We start from the raw sequence: 17700 nt of genomic DNA, 5'->3' as shown, positions 1-17700 counted from the left end.
CTTATTCAAAAGTGAGCGCGAGCCACTTGGACAGCAGAGAGACAGGCATACAGGGCAGTGTGGAAGTGACAGCCAGAAGGGACGGTTGTGCACAGGAGGAGCAGACATACCACGGAGCAGAGGTGGGGAATACAGTGATCGCGGCACGTACCAAGCCACCAGCAGCGGACGGTGAGCAGACGGCGCAGTAGCAGCAGAGACGGGGAGGACAGACAGACGAACCAAGGAACGGAGGAGAGGTCCAGTGGCGATAACGTTGCGCGCTTCACACCCTCAAAGCCAGACGTACAGTCTGGCGGGCGAGTAAGTGTCCTTCTATGCAACGTTACCTTTATAAACCCACGGTCCTAAACCTCATATGTGAAATATACCTGAACAGATGAACTGGTTCTAGTTTCTATGATTGCAGGCAATACGCACGAAGACAAGAAGAGACAGTGATTCCTGGCCTAAACCCCCGCTCCAGTTAAACCCCATATAAGGACATTCCCACCTTTTGCATTGAACCGTGATGAGTATATGACATATAGCAATTGAATTGGCACTTGGCACTTTACTGCTTCAGTAATAGTTGGCACTTTAACGCTAAATTCATTATTTATTTGCTATAGTTTGCACAAGCCCTGTCTGTTTTTAGTGTTTGGTGATTGTCTGTATTCCTGTATTTTAGTTAGTTAGTGGGCGCATTAGGAGGTTGAGGTTTTAGAATTAGTGTTATATTTTGTTTATGCTTTTCAATATTTTATGGCTTATAGACGCCACTGTATTAGCTTAATAAAATAGATTACCTTTTTATACAAACCTGTTTCCGTCCAGCTTTCTCCAAGGGATATGTGTTGAAGTGTTGTTCTCATTTAAAAGTATTGTACTTACCTGGGTAAACTCGAACCTGTGAATAGCCTAAGAAAGAGTGTTACAGAGGACCCTACCTCTTAAATAAAAAGGTGGCGTAGTCTTGCAGTACCTAACAAACAGTATTATTCTCACAGTAATTACGCACCCCGCACTTTACCGTGCAACTGATATTTTATTGTTGTGAGTTTAATGTGTATTGTTATTTATTTACTATTGAGACAAAGTAAAGAGTGTCAGCATTCTAAAAAGAAGTGGCAAGTTACATGTGACAACCTGGCCACCGTCACATATTGCTTGGATCTCAGCTGTACGACGCACAGAATTAATGTTCAACAACCTGCCCAAGTACAGCCGTGTTTGTTCACTTCACTTTCTCAAAGGTATTTTTTTTAACCAAAAATATGAAACTGCTATGTTGTCTCTGCTAACTGAAAGTAACTAGGTAATGTAACTAGGATGTTAAGCACTGACAGGAGCGCTGCTCTGCTCACAGACCGAACATTCCACTACCGTGCGAGGTCTCCAACTTTAATAAAAATAAACAAAGCTATTTTGCTACTCACCGAAACTTTCAACAACACAAAACTGCCTTTGTTTCGGTGAATAGTGAAATAGTTTTGTTTTGTTTTTTATTAAAGTTGGAGATATGAAACTGCTATTTTGTCTCTGCTAACTGAAAGTAACTACTGTAGGTAATGTAACTAGGATGTTATGCACTGACAGGCGCGCTGCTCTGCTCATAGACCGAACATTCCACTACCGTGCGAGGTCTCCAACTTTAATAAAAATAAACAAAGCTATTTTGCTACTCACCGCAACTTTCAATAACACAAAACTGCCTTTGTTTCGGTGAATAGTGAAATAGTTTTGTTTATTTTTTTTATTAAAGTTGGTAGTAGCAGCGCGCCTGTCAGAGCGTTAGAGAGAGAAAAAAAGTCACTAACACTCTGCCCTAGGCTATCCTAGTCTAGTTACCTAGTTGCTTTTAGTTAGCAGAGACAAAATAGCAGTTTCATGTTTTTGGTAAAAAATGTACCTTTGAGAAAATTACGTGAACAAACACGGCTGTATTTGGGCAGGTTGTTGAACGTTAAATCTTTGTGTGGTAGGCTACAGCTGAGATCCAAGCCATACTAGTCTCTTCTCTTGAATACATTGTTAGCCTCACACTGTATTCAATCTTGAAGAGGAGAGCTGCGACATGTGAACAGCTTTCTCATAGACCAGCCACACATGTACAGTGTGCACTGATCACTATGTAGTCGGCAAAGAAGTTAATGTTTACAAACACAAACCACCGTCACTCTCTAGTCTTAAGCGCATCTCTATGTACAGTTTGACCCCCAAAGGGCTGTAGCGTTGGAAAAGGGGCGTGGCTAACTTTTGGTGACGCGACGTTGGTACAGTAGTGTTAACAGAGTGACAATGACATATCACATGAGTCATTGTGAAACAATTATGATTCATGGTCACACACTATTTCAGTAATATCATTAATTTGATTATATCTTATTGTATTGATTTCATTTTATTTGAATGCAGGGTCATTCAAATGAGTCCATATACAAACACATGTGTTGAATTTACTGTGGAAAAACTTGAAGAACAAAGGCACTGGATTAAGTAAGCTTGGCTGTTAGCCTGCTCCTGACCAGGCTAACTTCACAGCTAAATTGCCATGGTAACTAAGGTAGGCTTGCTTCAATTCTCTTTTGTGGAATCGGGTCATGGCTAAACTTAGCCAGGGTGAACTGGCTAAACTAATCTTCAAGATAATTCAGCTTTCGAGGAACCGATTCAGCCCTAATCCTGGCTAAATTAAGCCAGGATAGGTGGTAAAGCCAGGCTTTAGCTCTAATTCACCTTTTGAGGAACAGGACTCTGGTAACAAAAGTAGTTCAGTCCTGCTTTGTCCAGCTGAGAGACAACTAGCAAAGGTCAGGCCTTTCCTTACAGCTGCAGACCTAGAAAAGGTCATCCGCGCTTTTATCTCCTCCAGACTTGACTATTGCAAATGCAATTCAGGGATATATTCAATTCAGCGAAAATATTCGAAATATTCAAAGACTGCAACGGTAACACTTGCTGTGCATACCATGCATACCATGTCTATAATGCCTTATAAACATGCTTATAATACATTATAATCTGTATTATTACACTGTATAATTATAGTTATAAGAACTCATAAATATTCCTAATTACTTATAACAATAATCATAACACTTGTCTTTATAAAGCATTCTATAATGACTTATAAGGTCAAGTAATATACAAGCTCTCAACGCCTCGCAGCGCTAGGCGTTGAGAGCTTGTAGATCTGCTATTTTTGGCTAATGTTCCCCTCAAAAAGGAATTCTAGGGTTCAAGTTAATGTAAAAAAAACGAAATCCTATCAGACAAATATTTGGCGGACCCCCTATAGTAGCTCTGAGGACCCCCTAGGGGTCCCGGACCCCCTGTTGAAGACCCCTGATTTATACAATTAATGTCTGATTTGTATTGTATATTTTAAGAGTTGTTATTTTAAAGCACTCTGTAACTTGTTTTTGAAAGGCGCTATATAAATAAAGTTGTTATATTATTATTATTATTACTCTCCGCAGGAGAGTATTGTTTTCACTTTCTAAATATGACACACCGATTGGTCAAGCCTCACGTGACACGTGACAATACGGTGAAATACTGTATAAATACATGGCGTCACTTTGACAGTGTCTGTGCCACTGTCAAAGTGAGGTAAGACAGGAACCATCACGAAATGGCTGCATGGCTGATACATAATTGGCAGATAGGACAGATAGGACACTTATATAGACAGGAGGGATATGACACTTACACAGACGGATAGGACACTTACAGTACACAGACAGGACGGATAGGACACTTATACAGACAGGACGGATAGGACACTTATACAGACAGGACGGATAGGACACTTATACAGACAGGACGGATAGAACACTTACACAGACAGGACGGATAGGACACTTACATAGACAGGAGGGATATGACACTTACACAGACAGGACGGATAGGACACTTACACAGACAGGACGGATAGGACACTTACAGTATACAGACAGGACGGATAGGACACTTACAGTATACAGACAGGACGGATAGGACACTTATAAAGACAGGAGGGATAGGACACTTACACAGACAGGAGGGATAGGACACTTACATAGACAGGACGGATAGGACACTTATACAGACAAGACGGATAGGACACTTATACAGACAGGATGGATAGGACAGTTAGAACATAAGAATTAGAACATTCCCAACATTCCCAACACAAGTCTGGTAAGAGTGAGGTAAGACAGGAACAATCACGAAATGGTTGAGAAATGGCGGATACTGTAACAATTGGATAGGACACTTACACAGACAGGACGGATAGGACACTTACACAGACAGGACGGATAGGACACTTACATAGACAGGACGGATAGGACACTTATACAGACAGGAGGGATAGGACACTTATACAGACAGGACGGATAGGACACTTATACAGATAGAACATTCCCAACATTCCCAACAGCGGAGAGTTGTGCTCCGAGGAGCACTTTTTCTAGTTATTATTATTATTATTATATAGTTAAATTAGGACATTTGCTCATTCATAATGATGTTTGAGATTCTGCTTTTCTGCTAATCCTCCTATAATTTGACAAACCTCTGTAACCGTCGTGTCAGCATAACTGTGTGCCTGGTTCTCCTCAGTTGCTGGAGCAATTGATCTGAGGCACGACGGGACGCGCGGGGGGAACGCGCGACAGGACGCGCAATTTAATCCCACGTTTGAACTACTTTCGCCTGCGCACTTCACCGGGTAGGCCTATGGTGTAGTCCAGTGGTGGAAAAAGTACCCAAATAGTCAAATTCTTTACTTAAGTAAAAGTATCAATACTGCAATATAAAAATACTCTGTTACAAGTAAAAGTCCAGAATAAAAAATGTACTTGAGTAAAAGTACAAAAGTATTGGCATGCCATCAAAATGTACTTAAAGTACCAAAAGTAAAAGTACTAAATATTTGAAAATAGCAGATCTACAAGCTCACAAAGCGTCTCACCGCAACGCGTTGTGAGCTTGTTGATCGGCTATTTTCAAATAGCCTGTGTATAAAATAGGGCTAATGTGTGCTAAAGTGGTTAATGTATGTTTCATTATATCATAATTTATATCTGAAAAGTAAACTAGTAGGCCTAACTAAAGTTTTCAAGTAAATGTTGTGGAGTAAAAGCACAATATTTTCCTCTGAGATGTAGTGGAGTAGAAGTAAAAGTATTGGAAATTGGAAATACTCAAGTAAAGTACAAATACCTCAAAATTGTACTTAAGTACAGTACTTAAGTAAATGTACTTAGTTACTTTGGTCTAGTCACTAGACCATACGCGGTGAAGTGCGCAGGCGAAAGTAGAACACTAGACTCTATAGTGTTCATAATTTACCAGAATATGGATATGAGTGTGTGAGGAGTAACACCTCTCCAGTAGCACCAAAATAATGTAATGCCTTAACAGCTTCTTGACATTCATTGTCAACTACTCTCTGAATGCCATCACCATCAAAACAGACTTCTTGCTTTCAAATAGAATGTCTGAAATGCGGGAACATCACAGTTTACTCTGGAACGTCAACAGAAACGTATTGATCATGTTAATACTGTTTGAATTGGCTTTCCTGTCAACAAAAGCAACTTAAATATGTATTAGCAACAACAAACATGCAAACACAAAACCATCACTAGTAGAGCACTAAGAAACCTTTTATTTGAACCAAGAATATACAAGAAACCAATGTAGTACTGTATGCAATAAAACCACCATAACCCTGTTCTGCTGACTTGATTTTCTCAGAACTTCCATGATGTGATGGTGTGCTTAATTGACAATTAACAACATATTTTCTATCATAAAATAGTATTTGCATTTTGGACACATCACAACAGAACGACTCTGAGTGGGTAGACTACAGTTTAAGTCCCATACAACTGCAGTGAATAAACAGTTTTACCAAAGTACATTTACAATATGGCAGGTTTGTATGAAGGCTGAGGAAATGACAGACATGACTTAAGTCACCCTAATAAACAAACTCAAAATGCAAGACAGAATTCACTTTTACAGAATGGATGTTATAAGCAGAAATTCACATAAACACTGAATGCAATATTGCACAATGTAGGCCTACTTGCTATCCAATTATTTAATTCAACTCACATTAAACTTTGTTCAAGATATCCCACCAGATTGTAAAGTTGAGCCACACTTCAGATCCAATAACGAAGTGAAATCAAGGCTACTGAGGGAGAAGCTGAGGATAGTCAACTAAGGACCGAAGGCCACTTTAAATTAGCTTTTAAGCTGTGCCTATCTCCTGGAATAGAATCTTGGAAAGAGGGGGTACCTGGGATGTATTACATGGGTGAACATACAGCAGTTGCATAGATAGGAAAGGAAGGGGAAGGTCAGGGGTGGGGTGAGAGCTCGTGGGGGCGTGCCGTGTACATTTTGTGCACAAATTAAATTCAAAAGAATTTCAATGCTGATATGGGCTCACTGGTTGGATCACATGACCAGACAAACCTCAGTGACTTTGGAAATAAGGCACAGCAGCCTAAAAGTATGAACCCACATGCTGCAAATAAGAGGATTTTTTAGTTTTCCTATTAACAAGGTTGTTGGTTTATTTGGACAGGGGTGGGGAGCAGATTGAAGTCCCTATTGGCCTATTTAGACAGGTTATTTTACAATTGTCTCGCTAAAGAAACCACGGTCAGAATCTAACGCTTATGTTACAATGTCCTGCACTCTTGTTCATCTCATCAAATCAGCAACACGATCACATGCAAGTACAATTACACTGGCAATTGCTACTTTAGTTTTTTTTTAAAGTTCAGTTTCAATTAAAAACAAAACCCACATCATATACAGTATTAGGAGCGTTTGAAATGCTGGACCCTCGTAAAGTCATGGAGTTTTATTAAAATCACACCATGATATCTTCTGACTATTTCCCCACCCTCACCCCCTATTATTAGAGGAGGGGAGGAGTGGATTAGTACAGTCTGGAATTCCTTCAGGAGAGAATTACAGTAATACATACAGAATAGAGCTCTTGCGCTCTGGTCTACCCCCTGCTCTATACCTTGGCTTCAGGATAAGTGAACCCCCTCACCTCTCACCACATTATATAGTTTGGTCAATGCATGAATGTCTTGGAGTTCACCTAATTAAAAAGGTCAAGTCCCTGCCTGCCTAGAGGGACTAATAAAGTGTTGGGCCTGAAAATGTCAGCTTACTTTCCATGAGCTAAACATTACACAGAATAACTGTCAAAGGCTGCTTAAATTTTTGCCACATAATGCAATGCAAAAATGTTGAGACATCAAGCTCCCCATTTTTATATAACTTATCAGTCCTGTTTTTACAGTCTTTTGAGAAAGAGGAGGAATCCTGAAACCCATCCAATTCAAACACATCAGCAAATTGCATCCAGGCCACATCCACCAAATGTTCAACGGCAACAAAATGTGATTGTCATTTAGCCCAGACAGCTAGTCCTTTCCTGGTCATTATCAAAGTCTTTATAAAACGAGGTCAAGACAATGACAAGGAAACAATAATGTTTCCTTACCAACAATGTGGTCCCGTGTGGGACCAGGGGTCTATTTAGGAGGACATATAGGAGTGTGGTACTTTACGCTGGTCCAAGTCTGTGTACCAGTGTTTGTATCGACTCCACCCTCCATAGCACTGTCTGTTTAAGTCAAGATGAGCTTTCTTTCTTAAATATTTTTGTTATGCTTGCTGTGTAAAATACAGCAGATTAAGTTGTATAATTATTGACCGGCCATCTCCAGCCAGTTGATTTTTACTCATCATTAAATTATCTCCATTTATCATGCAAACTTCTGCAAACGATTCTAGCAGAAATCCCAAACTCAGTAATTTCAGTGAAACATTCACAATCACATCATTAGTCATTACATGCATTTATTTGAGGAACAAATTTTGCCATACATATATTTTGTGATTACCAGCACATTTTGATTAAGTTAACAAATAACTAAAAATTACTAAAAAAAAAAAGAAAAGGAAAAAAAAAAGAAAGCATTACAAACAGTGGGGCAGCACAGCAATGTGGATTTGAACTCCAGAACAATCGGATGAGAATGAGGGACACCAAACAGGAGGATTCAAATGATGGGATGGGGTGGGGTGAAGTGCCCCCCCCTCCCAAAATACAATGCAAGAGTGAAATAGCCGCCTTTCATTTGTAGTTTCATCGTCTTGCTATAGAAAAAAAAGCTGTTTGAATGCAGTCCACAGTATCTGACACACAGTAGGTTTAAATTGTGGGGCAGTCTCAGAATGCATTGCAGCCAGGGCTTGTTGTACTTAATGTATGGTATCAAAGTCTTTTTTCTTTTAGGAGGAGCTCCTGCATTTAACACTCCATTGGCCATAATTCTTGTGGTAGGTGAGCACAATAAAACCCCAGCACCCCCTTGTGGTCATAGCTCAACATAGCAGAATGGTGTTTTAACAATGATGTGGGTTTTAATTAGTCATCAAGTACGCTGCCCCTCAGTTCACCAAGTTTGTATTCATATCTGAACCCACAATCCCCTCCCCCACTATTGCCATAACCCTCAATATTTTATTCATCCCTCCACCCAACATTGTAATGTTTATCCCAAATACCCCCCCCCCCCCCCTCCAGCCAAAAAATAAAAAAAAAGGAAAACTAAATATTTGCTCTAATATGAATCAGAAATATACACCAAAAAAGGGTAAGTCTTTAAAAGCAAAACCCCAATGGAAAAGAAAAGATAAAAAGGGGGATGAAGGGAGAAAAATTAATCACACAGAAAGAAGGCTCATATAGCTATAAAATAAATACAAAAACAACTGATTTCTCAAAGCAGCAAAAACAGAGATGAGATTCTACTTAAGTGTTGAACTGAAGGCAACATGAATGTTGAACCGGGGGGGGGGGGGGGGGGGGGGGCAAAAGGGGAGAATACACAGAATTACTTTTTATACTCCTAACGAGTTTCAAAGAACAGTGACTGGCTGGACAAGGAACAATTCAACGGTAAATGTAAGCCCCCAAAAAAAGAGTTTTGGGAAGAAGAGAGGAAAAGTAATGAGACTTTCTCTGTAACGAGCAACACAACTTAAACAAAGGCAGATCTCTTGTATTCCAACATTCACAGAAGGTATTTCTTTCTTTCTTTTTCTTTCTAAAGGCTTCAGTTTGGAGAGTTAATGAATGACATTGTTTTTCGCAAAGCAAACCCAACCCAGAGCCGTTTTGTTACCGAGACAGAGCAGTTTGGCAGGCGAGGAGAAAAGAAAAAGATTCCGGTTTCTCCGCATCAGATCCATGGAGACTGACTGGAAGGGATGCCGATTCCTGAGGGGCCGAAGTGAACAGAGGAGGGGGGGAACGCTAAAAGAGGGAGGTCACTTTGGCAGAGGTCCCTTACAGAGTTTGGGATGCGCAGACGGAAAAGTTAACACATACGCACGCAGACACACGCACACACACACATTTACACCATTGCCACCCTTGGGTATAAAAGCCTTTGTGTAGGACCTATACGTTACCCTCTCCAAGAAGTCTTCTGTACATTTAAAACCAACAGGTCCTCTCAGCAGGGTTCATGATTCTATACCGGGGCCTCTTCACTTAGGTTCATGATGCACTTGTTACCAGGGCCCTCTTTTCTTACAAGTGGAGCGACAGTAAGTTTGTGTGTCTGTGACATAACGAAGAAAGCTTAGCTCCAACTCAATTCCCCCCGCACTACAGTGTAAATCTCAATGGAACCTACAGAAACACCCATATTGTAGAACAAGCCAGGGCATGAGCAAGGTCTGTCTTTGGTTAGTGTTATGCTGTACCCCCCCCCCTCTCCATCTCTCTGTTATCTTTTACATTTCTGGCTCCCTGCTACCTGCTGAAGTGTTTCCAGACTGACAGGATGTAGTGATAACTGTGTGATTTCTCATCCTCTTTTCTTCTAACATACTCTTTCTTCTTGTGTGTGTTTTGTTTCAGTAGTGAACGTAGTGTGAGTGCAGGGAATTTCTAATGGCATGACCAAGCCTGATGACCACAGTTTGTTTTTGTGTGTCATTTGAATAGTTCTTTTTCTTTTCTGGTATATTTTATAGTACTTAGACAATGACACCGGGTCTTCAGATCTTCACAGAAAGGAAGTGTTTTTGATCATGGGAACAACAACAAAAAGAAAGAAACATGGTGGGGCGACCGGTTGTATTGTAGAGCCAGACAAACCATCTGACTGCTCTCTTTATCCTGACCTCCATTTCCTGTTGAAGTGGAAAAGAGGATGTCAATTAGCAATTAATAGTCAACTTTTTTTTTCCAAAGCAGGGCTCCCACTCTAAATGCAAAGTGAAATTCCCTGACTTTTCATGAACAAAAATCCATGTCCAACAAAATAAGTCATCATTGACTTTATAATGCCTGTAGATGAGATACCATGAGAACCATGGCAAAGGGATCTAGGCTTGGGTGGTACAGTATATATCGTCGGTGTCCAGGACGAACCAGCTAACTCCATTTTCATCTTTTTTTCTTTTTTTTTTCATAAATCAATGCTATTGAACACCCTTTAGGTCTGCGTAAAAAATCAAAACATTTGAACCAATGAAAAGTATTAAAAGGCGCCTCCGACGAAAACTCCCAACTCCATTGGATCCTCAAACTGTCCGTCAAAAACAAACAACTCCCCCTCTCCTCTACAGCGCTGCTTTTTAACAGCATGAGTAGAGCGCAGTGAGCGAGGAGGAGGAATACGTAAACATTAACTCCCCGTAGTCTGTTAAAACTATGCAGTGTACCTGTTTATCAAACTTAGCACTGACGCTAATGTTATGAAAACAAGTAATTATATTTCTAAAATCTATGAAGTGTTTAATGAGGAGAGCATTGTGACAAGAAGAAAGGCGTTCATAGCATTTCTGTTGGGCTTCTACTACCTCTTTGCAGAAGTTATTGTACTATTTAAAGTCCTGTTTATTATTGTAGGCCTGTATAATAAGTGGCATGAAGCATCAGGGCATTAATTCACACGTTGTGATGCATTGTGAGCTTGGAGATCCATTGTTAGCTTTTGAGAAGTTGTACCCCTTTGAAACCTCCACTTGCGCTGGGTAAAGTGTTGATTTACCCGCGATTTGGGTAAAGTGTTGATAATATAATGACACATGCAAGTATCTGACAATATATACAGTCACTATACCAACTTTGATGAGGCAGTATTGCTTTGTTTTAAAAATATAAGGTTTTCTTCATTTCCTGAAAAACGTATATTTTGTTTTTTCGTTTCCTGAACAATGAGCGTTTTGGAGTTAGCAGTTTCGCGCTGGACAGCAGAGATATATTTTCATACCTCCCTGGCATTTCACTGAGGTATAAGATATATGATGGTATCTGTGTAAAAAGTGTGTGTGTGTGTGTGTGTGTGTGTGTGTGTGTGTGTGTGTGTGTGTGTGTGTGTGTGTGTGTGTGTGTGTGTGTGTGTGTGTGTAGACAAGGGGGTTACCTCCTAACTTCATGGTGCATCTCTCCCTGTCTCCAAACTGGCATCTAGCAGCAGCTCCTCCAGATCCTGTCCACAGCTCAGCTCTGCAGTCAAACTCACTACACACACACACACACACACACACACACACACACACACACACACACACACACACACAAGGAACAAGGAACAAACGATCAAATTGGGGTTTGCCACTTTCAAGAAATATGGCATGTGCATTTACTGCGGTACGCATGTATTGTGTGTCGTGCACTAGACACTGTACGTATATATGCTGTAGGCCTGACTCACCATGCTCCATCACACAGCTGCCAGGCTTAGGGCCTTCGGAGTCCAGGAGATGAAGTGAGAACTCTGGCTTCAGGCCGTTGGGCAGAGCTGAACTTCCACCCCCTCCTCTGACCTCCTCGTCCACTGCACCGAGGCCCTCGTCCCCATCTGCGGAGCTCTCGTCAGGCGATTCTGTGCAAGTGTGGGGACTTGGTGAAGTCTCCTCCAGCTGACTTGGACTTGGCTTCGGGGTTTCTCCTTGGGCCACAGGAAGTTCCCTCTGACCTACGCAAACAGAGAAGGCTGCCTGTGAAGCATCACGCTGTTGCAGTTCTTGCAATTCTGCTTGTCGCTCCGCTGCATCACATGGTTGCAGTTCTGCCTGTCGCTCCACTGCATCACATGGTTGCAGTTCTGCTTGTCGCTCCACTGCATCACATGGTTGCAGTTCTGCCTGTCGCTCCACTGCATCACATGGTTGCAGTTCTGCCTGTCGCTCCACTGCATCACATGGTTGCAGTTCTGCTTCTCGCTCTACCGTGCCACATTGTTGCATTTCCGCTTGCCGCTCTACTGTGTCACATAATTGCATTTCTGCTTGTCGCTCTACTGCGTCACATGGTTGCAGTTCTGCTTGCTGCTCTATTGTGGTCAACTTTGGCATCTGGTCTGCTTCTTGGCTTTGCTGACTGTCTAGTTTCTCTGCTACGTTCTCTGTGGAGCTCGGCAGCTCCAACAGGGTTTCTGGCACCCCCTGTAGCGTTTGTTGCACAGGTGCCTCTGTCTGTTCCTGTGTTGGGATTTTTGAAGTGAAGGCTTGCTCCGTCGGTCCCTGCGTAGAGTCACCTGCACACTGCTGTGCTGTGTCTGTTTGAGACAGAGGGGCACCAGCCTGACACAGATCTCTGTCCCCTGACTGCTTGCACTTTTCTGTGCTGTCTGGGCATGGCATTGCTTGTATTTCCTCTGTCAGAACACCTCCGTTCTCCTCTGCTTCCTCTCCTTCGCTGGCAGACTGTGGTTTCACAGCTGAAGCTTCTGATGGAATGTCCTTGGTGTCCTCTGTCACTCGGGGCTGCGTCTGTAGTGGATCTGTGAGCGCTACATCCTCCACGGGTAAGGAATGGGAAGGCTGGGCTGGTGCAAGTGCTTGTGGATTCTGCTCGGCCCGCTCCGTTTGTAAAACGCTGGCCAGTATGGCGTCTGTGGGCTGGCTTTGTTCAGTACCCTGTGCCTGGGCCAGTGTGACATCAAGTGCAGACTCTGTATGGAGGGAGGGCGCGTAAGATGGCTGTGAGGGTGCCACGGGGCTCCGCTCTGTTGGGTCACAGTCTTTTGGGTCACAGTCTTTCAACAGCGTGGGTGATCTTGACCTCCCTCCCTCCTCTGCCAGTTGCGTTTGTGTGGCCGCCTGAGCTGGAGACTGCTCTGCCAGGCTGTGGGTCGTGACTTGGACAGGATGTGATGCGGACGCCTCCTGCCTGGTCTGCTGTGCACTGGGCGCTGGGGACACCACCGCAGGCTTGCTTGTTATGGTGTTCTTGGTCGCCGTTTCCTGGCCGGACACTGTAGCAGAGCTCATCTGGAGCTGTAGCTGCAACTGCTGCTGGTCGGGGGGACTCTCCACCCGAGTCACCATGAAGATCTTGTGGCCCCTCCCTGGGCTGGACACAGATATACATCTTCCAGGGGAGGGAGGCGTGCCAGGCGGAACAGGCGTCTCTGTCACAGTGATCCCTGAAATGACACTTTGACCCACGGCGGGGGCAGGGGAGGGGGGCACAACGAGGGTCAACGGTGAGGCACTGAGAGGTGGGGTTGCAACCTCTGGCTGGGCTGGGGGGCCATTCTGTTTCGGGGAGGGAGAGGAGTCGGACAAGGACGGGGCCTTGGAGAGAACTGCCTCTTCTTCGTTCTCGTCCTCGGTGTCAGAGTCCGACTCTAGGATCAGCGGCGGAGCTGCCGTCTCAGAACCCACACCTGTCTGGCTGCTGGTCTGTCCTTCATTAGTGCCGCTTCCTCCTTCCTCGCCGTCTTTTCTCCCCGCCTCCACCTGCTCTTCTGACACGGCTCCTTCCTCCTCCCTTGTGCCGTCCTCTGTGGCGATCTCGGCCATGGAGGCCGACTGCCTCATCTTCTCGTCGGTCTCCTCCTTCTCCTTGGCCAGGATGAAGTTCCTCTTGCAGCCGTTCTGGATCTCCGCCAGCAGGGCGCGCTGTGTCTCAAGGAAGCTTTTCACCTGAGGGTAAACAGAGAGTAAGTCAGATCCAATCAAAGAGGAAACGCATCATACCTGCATGCAATGTCCACACTATTGTTTGTCACTGACATCTACACATGACATTTTGTTTATGTCCTTATCCCCCCCTCGTCCCCTCTACTTGTTCTCCTTACAGTCTCTTTCTTGGGCTCACGGTCCAGGTCAAGGCGGAGCAGAGAGGTGTTGACCTTCAGGGCCAGAGACAGCGCCATCAGGCCGCCCGTCTTGATCTCATTCTCTCGCAGGTCAAGGCGCAGCAGCCTGGGGCTCTCTGCGATGAATTCAGCCACGGCCACAGCGCCTACAGCACATACGGATGATAGCGTGACAGGGTTAGTGACAGTTAAGGGTGATTTATGATCAGTTACATGCTGTGTCGCACTGCGGAAAATAGCTGATCTAGTTCACAACACATCATAGCTCTTGTAGATCTGCTATTTTTTGGTGTGCACATCCAAATATAAAATCAGGCATTACTACTGCTGTAGTCGGGAGAAAAGACAAATACAAGTTCCTACACAAATTTGTACCCACCTTCGCAGGACAGTTTAGTGGAGGCTAGGCCCAGCCTGAGTACGGAGCGGTTACCAATAAGTCCATCCTTCAACTTGTGGACCCCTTCATTCCCTATAGAGTTATGACCCAGGTTCAGAGTCTCCAGGCTCTGGGTGCATGGCTGCAGGGAAGAAATAAAACCAAACTGTAACAATTGTGTATAGTAGTGATGTGTCGTTCATGATCGATTCGTTCAAAAGAACTAGTTCATTTGCCGTGAACATGAACAAGCTCGTTCACTTTCTGAAACTGTTAAGTTCACGCGCGACGTAAAAAAAACCCGCTCCCGCGATGGTGTTTTACACACATTGTAAAACGTACATTAACCATGTTAGTACTTTTACTTTTGGTACTTTAAGTATATTTTGATGCCAATACTTTTGTACTTTTACTCGAGTACATTTTGAACACTAGAAAATAGCGCTACTGAACGAGAACGAATCATTTGAACGAATCGTCGCCGTGAACATGAACGAAATCGTTCGTTCACTGAAATGAACTTTTTTTCCCACCACTAGTGTATAGAGGCAAAGTGTTATACAAAATATCAATAATTCAAATATAAAAAAGTTTATAGGAAAGTCTTAACACTGATAAATGCATAATATATTTTTTATTAGAATGTATGAGGGAAACGTTATTACAGCTGCCATCTGGCAGATGCTAAACAAAGGCAAGTTGAAGTAATTGACTCGCTACAGGAAAACATAATGACAATGAGCATCAAATATGACATAAAACCAGCTTAATGCATTGGTGCATCCTGTGGTTATCTCTGAGGTTACGGTTACGAAACAGCAGCCATGCCAGTCATGGGATGTGTCATATCACTGAAGAGGAATGTTCCAGCCATGTGTGTGTGTTCTGCGCTACTGCCCTAAGCTCCAGTAATGGGAACACTAACAGACTTCTTAGAACAGTCATTCTAAACCTTTTGAATTTCAAGGCCCCCAGTTTGATACCGTTTTTTTTTTATCTCTAGGACCCCAATCTACATTGTAAAATCCTCAGTGTTAATTTGAGAGTCCATTAGGGTCCATTTGGAACCCTGGTGATCCCCGGGCCTGGTGCTGAAAACCAGTGTCTTAGAAGACCCCTTTAATGTCTCAGCATAACCACTTCCAGATCCACTCTATGATAAATCAAAGCTATATCTATTTGTTTCTTCACTCAAAAAACAAACGTAAAAACAGTTACCAGCTGCTGTAAAGTAATGGAATGCTATGCCTTCCAATTTCCACATGGGAGGTGAGAGGTTTGGAATATTCTATTGTTATAGCTCACAGATCAGAGGATTTAGGGAATTTGAGGGGGACTGAGGGGGGACGAAACCACTGTTCTGTCCAGAACAACTTGGAAGTTTGTGCCTACATGGGGGATACCATCACCCTTGTAATAAATAAGACTTTAAACATAGACAAATATGTGGGATCTTTTTAAAGTCTGGTCTAAAATTAATGTCTGTTGACTTGGAAAATCAAAAGCACTATTATGAGACAATATGGAGTCAGTTGTGAGCAGCTAAATGATAGCAGTGATAGTGATAGAGTAGAGTTATGAACTTGTACAATGCTCATATAAATGGTTTTCAAAGAGAACACAACCTTTTTCTTTATTCATAGATTCCACCTTTTTTGCTGGTAAGTTCAGGGGTGCAGTTTATTTTCAGTAATGTTCAAGGTTTCTTTTTTTTTTCCAGTGTCAGTTTCTGACATAAACTAACTTTAAAGGGTTATTTCACTTTTAAACACTTCTGGGGTCATGTCTTGTGTGGCCACCCCAGACAGTTTTTAAGTTGCCCGATTCAATATTTGGATATTTGACATTCATTTGATCAGACATACACCCCTCCTACAGTATATAAGCCAATTCAACTCAAATGCCATGTTAACAATGTTTGACGATATCAGTCACCAGATCCAGGGATGTGTATTTTCAAGGAGTCTGTGTTTTAGAGTGAAATAAAGTGGAAATACCCCTTTAAGTGGCTATATTAGGCTGTAATGTTCTCATTTCTATTTTGCACATGCACAATGTTCATTGTGTCCTTCAAGGATGACAAAAAAAAGAAAAAAGAAAATCCAAGAGGTCATGTAACTTAAAGTGGCCCTTCTTGTAGTGTATTGTGGAGAGAGAAAAACCCTGCTTAAATAAACCCAGTCTGCTGCATGAAATATAAAGGTGTTTGTACTCATTACTTTCATACAGTTAAAAGAAGGAAGATAACAAGATAAATGAAAGTGTTTTAATTAGCTGTCCATTATTAAGATGTCCTGTAACGACGTACAGTTCACACCTGTGTTGGTTATTGGTGTCATCTTCATCATACAGTATCATTTGCTTTAAGAAAGGAAGTGAAATTCTGTATGCATGTTATCTATCAAACCTTGTCTGTTGATTTTACAGTAGCTAATGATTATTTGCTCATAACTGACTGCCAAATTATGTGCCCAAAATATAAGTCTCCAAAGCCTCTCAGTCTCATTTCACGTAGCTACAGTAACATATTTTTGCCACCAGGTGTCACTACATATGAGGTGGAGTAGTGTCATGAATTAGAAATATGTTTATTTTATTTAAATCTATTGATAGAATTATACTAGGTGTTAATGAGGATTAACTAATAGACTAATTAACTCAGCCAGAGCTGATGTCTAGTGTAAGACTCGTCTATTTACACACACACACACACACACACACACACACACACACACACACACACACACACACACACACACACACACACACAGAGCGGGTTATCAGTGTACCAGTGCAGCAGCGAGGTAACCCATGCCGTTATGTGTGAGCTGGTTGTTCCATAGCACCAAGGTGACCAGGCCTTTCCTCTGTTCTTTCAGCCCTTCACACACGTAGGCTAGACCTGTAAAGAGACATCAGACCAGATCGTGAGAGAGACAGAGAGAGACAAAAGTGACAGCAACAGAGGGATAAAGTAGTCAAGTGACAAGGTCTGGCACCTAACTGAACATTTAATCGGGGCACTTGGCTCTAATGGCAGAGACACATAGCTGACAAATGGAATGAGCCCAAACTGTATTAACTAACTGTTGCTTTGGCAAGGGAACTTTTTTTTTTTTTACTTTTAGTATGCATGTTTGTGGACAATCTATCTTTTCATGGATTTTAATTGCAGGCTTAACT

General features: G+C 42.5%; 1 protein-coding gene across 1 annotated transcript in view; it reads right to left on the bottom strand.

Annotated features, from left to right (window-relative positions):
• Positions 1-7849: 7849 nt before the first annotated feature.
• Positions 7850-17700, bottom strand: part of ppp1r37 (protein phosphatase 1, regulatory subunit 37) — a 46989-nt gene continuing 37138 nt past the window's right edge. Inside the window, exons 8-13 of the mRNA XM_084064102.1 lie at positions 17307-17419; positions 14518-14659; positions 14118-14284; positions 11745-13962; positions 11454-11551; positions 7850-10215 (exon numbers count right to left, since the gene is read on the bottom strand). Of these exons, the coding sequence (XP_083920228.1) occupies positions 11463-11551; positions 11745-13962; positions 14118-14284; positions 14518-14659; positions 17307-17419 (2729 nt within the window). The 3' untranslated portion in view covers positions 7850-10215; positions 11454-11462. The remainder of the gene's footprint in view (positions 10216-11453; positions 11552-11744; positions 13963-14117; positions 14285-14517; positions 14660-17306; positions 17420-17700) is intronic.

Source organism: Gymnoscopelus microlampas (assembly GCF_963454915.1).
Source record: "Gymnoscopelus microlampas genome assembly, chromosome: 8".
Taxonomy (NCBI): domain Eukaryota; kingdom Metazoa; phylum Chordata; class Actinopteri; order Myctophiformes; family Myctophidae; genus Gymnoscopelus; species Gymnoscopelus microlampas.
Note: the sequence above shows the minus strand (reverse complement) of the source record. Positions and strands in the feature narration are given on the sequence as shown.